The following is a 12672-nucleotide window of genomic DNA, read 5'->3' on the forward strand; positions in this document are numbered from 1 at the left end:
TGTATGGTAAGTAACTGTTCTTTCTCTGTTACTTCAGTTGAACAAAATGTCGTGTTCCTTATAGCCTTGCCCTGTAATCGTAATAATTGACCTGTTTATTACAGTGTCAGTAGCAATTGTGAATGTAATTAAAAATGTCCTATGACATGACACAAAGACTTTTTAGCAGGGAACCAAGTAAAGTTTTGAGAAGATAGTTTGTGAATTTGCTAAATTGATCATCTGTAGAATACTGTGAAAATTATGATGGACTTGTGATTGTATTCATGTAGCAATATGGCATATTGGTAATTATGGTATTAGAGTTATTAACCATTTATATAGCACCATACATTTATACTGTGCTTAAAACATAGAATGGTATAATTAGAGCTTGTAGCTGAAAACAGACTTTAGACAAACTGAAGAGATACAAGACCCCAATTCAAGTAAGGGAAGGAATGGAGAGGGTATGGCTGAAGGAGAATAGATAGTTAGCTAGCTCTGGAGAAAAAGTTTGACATGCAGGAAACTGGAGGAGTGTAAAACATCAGAAGAGAGAAATTTTTAGATGGATGGGGGAGGGCTGGGAAAGAGTGACAGATTTGGGATTGTAAATTTCTTGCTATTACTGTCTTCCTTGTCTTAAGTTCCCCCTCTGCTTCACTTCACAGTATCTTCAAAATACTTCTCTGGATAGAGATCTGCATTTGAGAATACAAAATGAAAATTCTTAAATTTAAATTCCAAAAATATTAAAATTAGACAGATTGGTTACACCTGTGAAACTTTAAATTTAATCCTTTTAAATCAGGATTTAAAAAAAAATCACTTAAAATTATTAGAACAAAAATTTGAACTTTAAACCTATTAGTTTCTGGTGATCAACTCCTGACATACACTTTTCTTTCAAAAAGAGAGCATATTAATGAGGAAAATGGATGTATAACTCTAATTTTCACTCTAATTCTGATAAGCTGTTATACCAAAAGGAGATGAAATAAGAATGATGTTTGACAGATGCTTCATAATAGTTACGTTTTAGACCCCAATACTGCAAAAAACTTACTGATTGAAATCAATGGAGTACTCACAATGCAAAAAGTGAAGCACATGCATAAATTTGTGCAGAATCCAGTTTGCCTTAAATCTGCAGTAATGAACGTATCTGAACACTGTAAAGGGTTAGAGTTATGATTTAACAATGAAAAAATGAAATTGTTCTTCAGAATATCTGGTTTTTGGTTCGCGCACACATACACACACACAGAGTTCATCACTGACCTTTTAATATTTTCTCTCCTTTAAAGGCCGTTTGTATGCTATGCAGACTGGGATGAAGCTTGACAGTAAAACCCCAGAGTGCCGCAAATTTTTATCCAAACTGATGGATCAGTTGGAAGCTGTAAGTAGATTTTATTTTATTTTTTTTGTTATACTATTAGAATATCTGCTACTACCTCACTTTTTAAAAGTCATCTTTAAACAATTGGAATTGTCTTTCCCTTAGCATTAATGGAACAAACATAAGTGCAAGCATACTGTTTACTTGTTGAAATGTATTGTTTTAAAATTAGGTGGCAGGAGGATTGAAAGTGGTAAAGGATCTACATAAGGGTAAAGGGTTATACATACCTAACTGCAAACTAATGCAAACAAAATGTTTATCATAAAAATCCATATGGAGTACACATATTACAATAATACTTTATTTAAACACTACTAAGAAATCAGATGTCCAAAAGATAGGATTTTTAAAAGTGCTCATTGATGACCTATCTCTTCTCCCGTTGAAATCAATTAGAGATTTACCATTGACATCAGTGGATGTGGTTAGCCCAATACTGACTGCTTTTGAAAATCTGACCCTAAATGTCTTTCTGGGAGAAATCTCTTTCCAAGCTCTTCATTTACCTTGTTAGCCACCTCCCCTGGACAGACAAGCTTGATGTGGAGATTGAACATAGGATCTGTCGTGCAAGTGTATCCTACAGAAAGTTGCTCTTTATTGACAGAGATCTGTCGATGGAAACTAAGAACCTGTTCTACAATGCAGTAGTCATCCCCACTGTTCTTTATGGGTGCGAAACATGGATTACATATCAAAGCCATGTTAAGCATCTGGAGTGGTACCAACAGCACTGCTTTAGGAAGATTCTCTGTATCAGATGGGAACACCGTCGCACCAATGCCAGCATTCTCTCTGCAGCTAACATCACCAGTGTTGAGGCGAAGATTATGAAACATCAGCTTTGCTGGGCTGGTCATTGTGTGCGGGTGGCTGTTATCTTCTGAAGCAAGTCCCCTTTTCTCAACCTAGTCATGGTAAGAGGATCCACTGGGGACAGAGAGCACACTACAAGGACACCCTGAAAGTATATCTTAAGAAGGTAGGCATTGACCCAACAAATTGGGAAGAGCACGGATTGGCTGGCAGACATCATTCTTGTATCGAGAGACAGAAGATGATGGCATTATAAAATATTTTTACATATTTTGTGTGGCTATGTCTTTTGCATCTGATAATTGTATTATCTTAAATGGTTCTGGTCAAGTAGATCCATTGTGCATGGTTTTAGGTTTGAATGATAAACCTTGATTTAATACATAATGTTCAATCTCAGTACTGGAATGCTTTTTGGGGGAGAATTTCAAAGGCACAGCTTTAGGCACCTAACTCCGATTGACTTATGATGAGTTAGGCACCTGTGTGCCATTTGAGCTTTTGAATATCTGTTTCTTTATTAAAATGGCCTCATTATATGGAAAATCTTGTACAAGGAAATCTGTATGAAATGAACAGAATTCATCTTCAGTAAATAGAAGTAGTAACCACAAGTTTGTGTGTTTTAGGTCAAATATAAGTCTGATAAAATTGCTTACAAATAATGATAAATTCACTGAAGAAAATTAAGCTTTCTCAAATACCAGTTGTTTTGTAACATAGCTATTAAGATCATGTTTAATATATTTTTGTAAAGAAAAAGTACTGTTTGCTGTAATGTTTATATTTCAGTGCTAAAACTCTCAAATGGCTGTTTTGGGTACTTTCTGTGTGCTTTTTATATTGCTATAGGTGTTCCTAATATGATGGTTGTCTAGCCTGTAAAATTCAACTTTGTTCATGTATACTCTTTTTGAAAAAAATAGACTACCATTCAAAGTTGCCTTTACAACTTTAGGCAGTACAGAAGTTGGATGTTAGTGTCACATGTAGTCCTGTTTTTTGTTCTATAAGGATAAACTGAGATTTCTTTAAATGCAAACAGTAAGTCTATTCAGGAGCCCTAAATCTACCTGTTGTAACTGTTCTAGTGTTATTTTCTTTACTGATTTTTATTAGGAAACCTGAGGCTTCTTGTACTCAGTAACATCTTTGAAAAGAGGTCTTTGAATTGCAATGCACTGCTTAGACTGAGCATGCCAATAAATCTTTAGGTCACTAGAACAGTCAGGTTAGAGCAGGGACTCCCTTTTCATTAGATCTGTGTTTTTATTAACTACTATAATGTGCAGCACAAAAATGCTTTGTAAGAGAGGAAATATATAGTAACACTGATCTACAGTGTGATTCTATGAAGCACACATTATATTATAAATTGGATACTGTTCAATCCTTACTCAGAGTTCAGAACATCGTACAGTCTTTCAGATAGTGGAAAAAATGATGTATTCTAGCTATTCCTTCACAGCAGCATGTATGCATGTTTCTTTCTATATTTCTAAAGACCATTGTGAAGAATGCTTCTATCTTAATACACACAATTCAGAGCTATTAGTTCATAATTTTTCTCCCCAAAAGGCTGTGCTCTGTCATATTATAAGAAACTGAAGTAAAGTTATGAATCGTGTCTGTTTAATTGCATCTGGATTGTTTTGAATTAGCAAATTGATCCTGTGTCCTTGCAATTCAATTGCTAGGAGCTAGTAAGTAACCAGATATGTATTTTTAACTTGCTTCAGATGAAAAAGCAGTTGGGTGAGAATGAAGCTATTACTCAGGAAATAGTTGGCTGTGCCCATGTGGAGAATTATGCTTTGAAAATGTTTCTATATGCAGACAATGAAGATAGAGCTGGGCGATTTCACAAGTAAGTGAAGAATGAAAGTAAATGGCTGAAAGTATCTTTTGTCTTTATTACCTAAGTAATAAATCTAGAATCCAGAAACTCAAATATCCACACTCTGTCCTTTCTTGATTTATGGAAAAACATTGCATTCTTATCCACTCATTTTTCTTGGTAATTTTTTATAATCTATTTATCACTGCCCCTTATGGCTACCATTATAAAATGGCTACCATCTCTGATGGCTATCAGCCTTGTCTTATTGTGTTGACAAATTATGAACCTCATTTTGAAGACAGCCTTGTGTTGACCTAAGAATAGGGAATTCTGACGCCAATACTGAATCATCCATTTCTACTTCTGTACTACTAAAATATCATCTATGATGACACCTTACTAAAATCACAGTAATGTGGTTTGATTTATTGGGATTACTAGAGAATGATAAAAATGGGCTAAGTATTTTTATGAAAATACGTTAGAATGTTCTACAAATTAGCATCTACAGAACAAAATTCCAGATCAGTTTTGAAAAATCTCTGTTTTGCCTTATAGTTAAAGGGGCATTGTCAATTAAAATGTATCCCTAAATCCAAATATTGTGGGGAAAAAAGTTATTAAACTAAGTTAATTTATTTTAAATTTCAGTGACAGTTGTTTTTTAACAAACATTTTCCTGTGGTGTTTGAAAATACAGGGTTATGATAGAGTTAAAGTTAGTGAAATTGAGTATAAACAAAAGTGAAACTGATATAATTACTTTTCATTGTCCAAGCTGAGAGAAACATCAAAGTTCAAATAGTGATAAGTAAGTGAGATTCTAAAATTATTTTCGTTTTAATATATAGTGTTAGTAGCAAAGATAAGAAATTTGAAAGAAGGGATTACATCATATGATTTTTAAGTTCATAGTGTCCCATTAGCTCATTTTTGAAGATCAACAGTAATAAGCAAAATTCTTAATATTGCTATGGTCAAATGCTTCCTTATTCTATTTGTCTTTGTTATTGTTTTAAAAGTGTATTCTTAAAATAATACTTGTGTAGGCCTATCAAATTAAACTAGTTGAAAAAAATGAGTGCATGCCTGACTTCAATGAAAAATTTTAAAACTAAGATGTGAATTGATCTACTTTTTAGAGATTTTTAGGCCTAAAAATGCTAACCTTTAAAACCTGATACTAAGGATATTCAGCTTAAGAAACTAAAGTTAGCACAATGTTTGCTTGTTGTAGAAACATGATAAAGTCCTTTTATACTGCAAGTCTCCTGATGGATGTTCTGTCGGTATTTGGGGAGCTCACTGAAGAGGTAAGTTACACAGGTATACAGTATATCAATTGCTTCTTTCCAGCCATGACACAAAGACATGGTTTTAGTCTGTTAAAGCTTTGTTGTACCATTTGGCTCTGAGTATGTTAGCTGTTAATTGTGAACGTCACTGTAGATGGATGTTATTACCATCTACAGCTTCACTATTGTGATCACAGGATCTAGAGGGAATCACATTCAGTATTTCCTACATAGGTGCAATATACAGATTGTGTTTATTATTGTCCTTTACACACAGAAATGTTATACCTGCACAAATATTTATCAGTTAGTAATGAATATGCCATGTATTTACGTGGAAATGAAATATTGCACTAGCTAGAGGGAGGAGTCACCGTGGGAACTGAGGAGGGAAAATGGGAGAGCCTAAGGGTATGTCTACGCTGCAGACTGAAGTCGATTTACTTCAAATCAGCTTCCCTTGCTGAATTTTAGAAGTCGCACCACATCACATCACAATGTCTGACATTACAGACATGGTAAGCAAGGGACCCTTGCATCTGTTATAGAGAGGCTTCATTAGCACTAAAATCTGCAGTCCACACTTGAGCAAGGAGAGGGATCACCGGGCTCCCCTGTAACATGCCAAAGACTGGTTTGGGAGGAGATAGAACAGATTAGAGGACACTGTGGGTGAATTGTAGCGGCAGAAAACATAGGGCAGCCAGTGTCCTGATCCATAATGCCCATTGCAACAAGGACTAGGAATAGTCTTGGGGAGGCGCCCAGGGACCTCATCCATGGCAGAGGAATAAAATGGTTATTGGTCAGGTACTTTAAACTTACACCATCTTCCCTAGGTGACCATGTGTAATATCAATCTCCTGAAGGTAACGCAGGCAGAAAGGGAAGATTTGCTGCAAGCATCAGGGTATAGGCCTGGCCCTTATACTGCTATGCTGTGTTCCGTAACGATGCCTGCTCATTCAATAGCAGAGTGGTGGGGAAAAATATTCTACTGTGGCAGGAGAAATAAGGCTGTCCTCCCCAGAAACCTTCTGCAAAGGTTAACAGATTACCTACATGAAAGTTTCCTTGAGATATCCACAGAGTATTCTCGGAGCATACCTCTGCACATAAACAGTCTGTTCCGGGAGTAACCCTCCACTGAAATTTGTCACCACCCAGTAAGACCCTCCCCTCAAAAAAACAAACTCCTTTTAAGAAGCTGGACTGGGGACATAACCACAAAAAAAAGATTTGCCACACACACTTACCAGATGTGCCTTCCCCTGCATCTCAATCAGTCCTGCTGTCTTGTGTGGCTGGACTGCTCTAGGGTAACCAACAGGTCCTGGCTCTCAGGGAGAATGGATACCCTGCTGTCAAACACCCTGCTCTCCTCATCCTCATCCTGCTCGTCCATATCCATAGAGTCCTCTTCATTCATCCTAGACTGGGATTCTTTGGAGGTATCAATGCTGCGTGGTGGCACAGGGATGGGGTCCCCCGCCAAGAATTGCATGCAGCTCCTCGTAAAAGCGGCATGTTTTGGACGAGGAGTCAGAACAGCTGTTAGCTTCTCTAGTTTTCTGATAAGCCTGCCTCAGCTCTTTGATCTTAACACAGCACTACTGCGCATCCCTGCTGTACCCCTTTTCCAACATGCCACGAGATATCTTCTCGTATATATCTAAATTTCTTTTGCTGGCTCAGAGCTGGGCCGGAACAGACCCTTTGCCCCACAGACCGATGAGATCCAAGACCTCTAGTAGATTCCAAGCTGGAGCGCGTTTGGGCCGTGTAGTAGCCATGAGCAGTTCAGCGACAAAGCTCTCTCCACTCTGTCTAAACCGGAAATGGAAATTCAAAGTTTCGCGGGGCTTGAGGAGAGGAACTTTTTCCTGTGTACGTGACCACGTTACAGCAGAGCGTGATGTCCAGAGCGGTCACAACAGGGCATTATGGGATACCTCCTGGAGGCCAATGGCGTCTATTTACATTGTGCTCTGCCTACACTGATGGAAATTGGACCAATGGAATTCGAATTCAGCGCTACGCCACTTACAGAGATGGTTTTATTAGGTCGACTTTTACCGTGCTTTAAATCGACGGAACTTACGTGCCAGTGAAGGTGCATACTTTAGGGGTCAATGTAAGAGGCATTACGTCAACCTCCGTTGCCAGTGTAGACCAGGCCTAAGTCCTCTTCCTCCTCCCATTTATCTCACCACTAATAATTTAGGTTGCACTATATATAGTTTAAACTACAATAGAAATTTTTATGGTCCAGCAAATAGATATCTTTTAAAAAAAAGTGATGTTTGGTGTCAACAAATACCGAAGTTCTGTTCACAAATGTACTACTAATGTTACAAATTGTCCCTTTATAAGCAAGTTGAGCACCACCAGGGCTAGTTTCTGGAAAGCCAATTCTAGACTAAAAACTGAAAGTAACTAAAGTCGATTTAGTTTTAGCAGCTTTTTAGAGCAGATTTTTTTTTATTCAGACAAAGACTTCAGAATGGGCTGAATGGGATGACAGTATGCTTGATGAATAAAAATGAGAACAGCCACCAGGACTATTTTAAAGTAAGGATGTCTGCCAGTTGTAAAGTCACCTGATCTTGCTTACTCTTGCTGCTGGAGATTTAGTCTGGACATAATGGAGCAGATAAAGTCTAAACAAGATGTTTCATGTTCTGCTATTTCCTTTCTGGAAAATAAAACTGAAGGGATTTCTTGCAGAATTAACTAAATTAGAGTCCTGATAGAAAATGTGATGAAAAGGTTTAAATCTTTGGACAGTAAGATAAAAGGAAAGCTATTGCAGACCAGCACTGGCAGAATTCAGATCTAGTCAAAGGCAGCTCAGAATACCTGGAAGATCAAAATAAGGTGCTGAAATGTTAAAGCACTTGCTGTCCCAGCAGCAGAAGGACATGTGGTCTTGTAGTATTTATGAAAAAACTAATGTCAGATGTTCTGAATGGGAGTGGAATAGAACCTATCCAAATGTCAAAAATATTCAGGTTGGACGCACCACTGCTATAACTCTGACTAGAGGGTTCAGAATAGAATGATGCTTGCTCTGATCTTTCTCAAAGATAGTTCATAGTGGTCAGCTGTGTCGTGTGTCGTCGTCCCTCCCCCGCCCCTCCCCCCCGATCTTAGCCCAGCTATGCTAGTTAGGAGAAGGGATTTAGCCTCAGTTAGGACTTAATCCCATGGAAGAATATCCATGAAAGCTGAATGAATCTCTTAAAGAGCTTGGTAGACAAAGGTGCTTTCACACATGAACCTTGATTCCAAGTGTTATATTACCATCTGGCCTGCAACTCATCAGAACTAACCAAAACTGTTCAAATTGCAGTTTTTAATCTTATATAATCCTGGTGCTTGGTGGAAATCAATTACATCTTTTTATGTCACATCCCAATATGTAAAGTCTAAACTGTCTTTCAGACTCCATGAAAGATTCATTTGGCCTTAAAGCTCGTGACCTGAAGAAGAGTTTTGTGTAAGCTCTAAAACTTGTCTCTCTCTTCAACAGAAGTTGGTCCAATAAAAGTTATTACTTCATCTGTCTTTTCTGTCTAATATCCTGGGACTGAAATGGCTACAACACTGCATATAAAAGAATAAAGAGCGAAGGCCTCTGAGGTATAAGAAAGGCCAAAGACATTTTCTGAAGAATCACGTGAGGGACTTAAAATCTTTGAGCTCTTGAGCCAAAGTAAACTATACATTCTTAGCTGGGAGCCAACATGACTGATTCCACCAAGGGTTCCAGACCTTAGTTACTCACATGACCAATCTCCTATCAGCTAGACATTTTAGGGTCTCTTAGCCTGGAAACTGTGAGTGCGCTCCAGCCCAAGAAAGAGGAGCGAGGAATAGAGGTGTCAGAATCTAAAGAATCCCAGCATTCAGAGAAAGCTGAAAAGTAGAAGCACCCAGATGCAAGGTAACTGCTCAGGAGGGCTGCAAAGACTCTAGCCCCCGTAGATTCACATTTCCAGTTGTCCTCAAGCCCCTCCCCTACCCCCAAGTCTCCCACAGGACTCAGGTTACACAGTTTCATCTGCTCAGGGGCTGAAAAGAGAGCGCAAGCATCGCCCCAGCCCTGCCTGTGACTTCAGTTGTCAGGCTGGCTATAAGGGAAAGCTGTCAAGAAGGCTTCTCACACATTCCAGGTTTGGTAGGAAGAGGAAAAGGAGTCTCTGCTGCCAGGACCCCCTCCTGCCAGTGAAATCTCATGCCAGAACACCAACATCTGTTTCTTCAAATGCATCCAGTTAGGTTCCTGCTGGACACTCAAAGCTCTGTTCAGTCCATACCTAAACAGTCCCTGCATCCTTTCAGAACCCATCAGAAAATGAGATACTACGTACTAGATGAGGAGAAGAAAACGGTGGGAAGAGAATTAACTGGAAAATGGACTAATTTAAATGGCAGCAGGGCATACCAGACATGCAGCTGTAGTGAAAAGAGAGTTCTAAATATTGAAAAGAGGAACAACTGTACTTCTTATATTTGGATGATATGGAAGAAGCAATGCTGGTGGAGCCAGTATTCAAGGTCCATCTGGTCCTCCTAGTACAAGACATAATTGTTCCCTTCCACCCTCACATAAAGCAAATAGTAAACAAGTAGTTTTTTTTTTCCAAAACAAAATGTTAGCGCCCAGCTGGATTTTAAGAATCTTGCATTCTTTCTATCTAGCAATCTGTTTTGTTTATACTACTATTGCTCCCAGACCTGAAGATGCAGTTCATGTGGAGAACTCCAAAAGAAGCCCATCCTGGTTTAGTGGCAAAGTGAAGGGGCAGCAATTAGAAATAAAAAGGCAGTATATAACAAATAGAAAAGGGGGAGGAGGGGAGTAGAGAGCAATCAGTATAAATGAGAAGGTATGTAGTGCAGAAAACTGATGAAGGAAGCTAAAGATGGGGGAAATCTATGTCTGGAAGGGTTAAGGACAATAAGAAGAAGTTAAATATATTAAGAACAAAAGAAATCCTAGCAATAGCATATTAGATGGAGATGGGTAAAATTCTTAATGATGTAGAGAAAGTAGAAGTGTTCAATAAATAATGTTCTGTGTTTGGAAAAAAGTGGGATGATGACCTCATGTCAGATGAAATACTTTCCAGTCCATTTGTAACTAAGGATGTTAGACATGTTAGACTAGGGATAAATATTTTTAAGTCCATAGACCTGGATAACTTGCACACAAGAGTCCTAAAAGGATTGGTTGAAAAGATCTGTGGCCCACTGATGTTAATATTTAGTAAATTTTGGAAAACCAGGGAAATTCCAGAAGATAGGAAGAATAATAAAGTTTCCAATATTCAAAAAGTGCAAACAGTATGACCCTGGGGGTTACTATAGGCTGGATAGCCTGAAATCCATCCTGGGCAAAATAATAGAAGAGCTGAGACTTATTTGATTGATAAAGAATTAAAACATAAGAATATTATTAATTCCAGTTAGCATGGTTTTTATGGGAAATAGGCCATTTCAAACAAACCTTTTGTCATTTTCTAATGATTTTGCAAGTTTAGTTGATAGACTTTTGTATGGTGATTTACTCAGTACCACACAATATTCTGGTTTTTAAAATAGCATGATATAGTATCAATAGAGCATTTTAAAATGGATTAAGAACTGGATAATTGACATATCTCAAAGTAATTGTCAATGGGTAATCATCGCTGAACAGGGGTGTTTCTAGTGGGGTTTGCAAGGGTAGGTACTAGGCTCAATTTCCATCAATGAGATGGAAGTAAATATAAAATTATTGTTGATAATCTTTGTCTCATCTGCAAATTTTAGTGGAATAGTAACTAATAATTAGGAGGGGGCAGTCACCCAGAATGATCTGGATTGCTGGGCTCAGTCAAACAATATGTGGATTTTTTGTGTAGCTGAATGCAAAGTTATACATCTAGGAAGAAAGGATGCAGGCCATGCCTAAAGAATGAGGGACTGTATCTTGGAAATAAGTGATTCTGAAAACAATGTAGAGGTCATAGGGGACAGGCAAATGAACATGAGCTCCCAGTGTGATGCTGTGACAAAAAGAACTAATGAGATCTGTGGATGTATAAACGGAGTAGAAGTAAGGATGTGATTGTAAGTCTATATATGACATTTGTGAGGCTGATACTGGAATATTGCATATTCCACATTTTAAAAAGGCTGTTGGAAAAATTGGAGAGGATGCAGAAAAGAGGTAGAAAACTATTTGAGGGCTGGAAAAAATGAGTTCAATCTGTTTAGTGTATCAAAAAGAAGATTGAGACATGATTTGATTACAGCATTATAGGTAGGTACTTTCACAGGTGGATGCTATTGGGTAGCAAAAAAGCTCTTTAATCTAGTAGAGAAAAAGCATAACAAGAACAAATATCTGGAAGCAGTGGCCAGACAAATTCAAATAAGAAATTTTGAATTTTTAGCAATGAGTGTTATTTACCAGTGAAACAAACTGCCAAGGGTAGCAGTGAATTCTCCGTAGCTTGATGTCTTCAGATAAAAACTGGATGCCTTTTTGTAAGTTAAGCTGTAGTCAAACACAAGTTATTGGGCTCAATGCCGATATAACTGGGTGAAAGTTAATGGCCTGTGATATGTACAGGAGGTCAGACTAGATGATCTAATGGTTCCTCCTGGCCTTAAAATCTGAGTCTGTGAGAACACTCATATCAGGAGAAGTAATAATCCTCATAGAAGGAGAAACAATCCTGAAGGTCCCTTTATGAAAAAAGCCTTCAAGTCGTCAGAACTGAACGGATAGACTTTGATTGTGAATGTGCATCCAGAGCAACAGTCACACAGTGTCTAACTCTATGCCCACAAACCCTCACAATTCTTTTTTAGATTAACTTCAAGGTGTCTTGTAAATCAGAATCAGGAAAGAAATTCCCTTTAAAAGTAGTCTTTAGAGTCTGATTTTTCAGTACACTTACCTGAACTGAATGTTCTCTGTAGGAATGATAAATACATTCTCTAGTCGCTGTTTAGAGTGGTCTATGCAAAAATTCCTGTAGGTGTCATTTCTACAAAGGTGGCATTTTCTTTTGCTCATTTTGTGAGGTTTATGGAAACAATGTCAAAAACATAGATTTTTGCAGTAAAAAGCATCATCAGTAAATTTGGTTAATTCTAAGCCCTTTGAGAGAAATTATATCTTTTTTTAAAAGTTTTTCCTTGTTGCTTCAGAACATCTGTTGCAAACTGGACAGTGACCTCTGTCAAAACATGCACAATGTTCCACTGAGCAGAGTTGTTTTGTTTTGTTTTTCCCAGAAGGATGTGTCCTATAGCTTCAAGTTGTTTAAATGGTAGAT

At 37.8% G+C, this 12672-nt stretch overlaps 1 protein-coding gene across 3 annotated transcripts in view; it reads left to right on the plus strand.

Annotated features, from left to right (window-relative positions):
• Positions 1 to 12672, plus strand: part of VTA1 (vesicle trafficking 1) — a 75903-nt gene that overhangs the window by 33388 nt on the left and 29843 nt on the right. For all 3 annotated transcript variants that reach the window (XM_067542338.1, XM_067542339.1, XM_067542341.1), the window contains exons 2-4: positions 1290 to 1384; positions 3943 to 4070; positions 5281 to 5356. In XM_067542338.1, coding sequence (XP_067398439.1) covers positions 1290 to 1384; positions 3943 to 4070; positions 5281 to 5356 — 299 coding nt within the window. The remainder of the gene's footprint in view (positions 1 to 1289; positions 1385 to 3942; positions 4071 to 5280; positions 5357 to 12672) is intronic.

This window comes from Emydura macquarii, unplaced genomic scaffold (assembly GCF_026122565.2).
Source record: "Emydura macquarii macquarii isolate MOO-44397 ecotype Brisbane River unplaced genomic scaffold, CSIRO-AGI_Emac_v2 contig_705, whole genome shotgun sequence".
Classification (NCBI taxonomy): domain Eukaryota; kingdom Metazoa; phylum Chordata; order Testudines; family Chelidae; genus Emydura; species Emydura macquarii.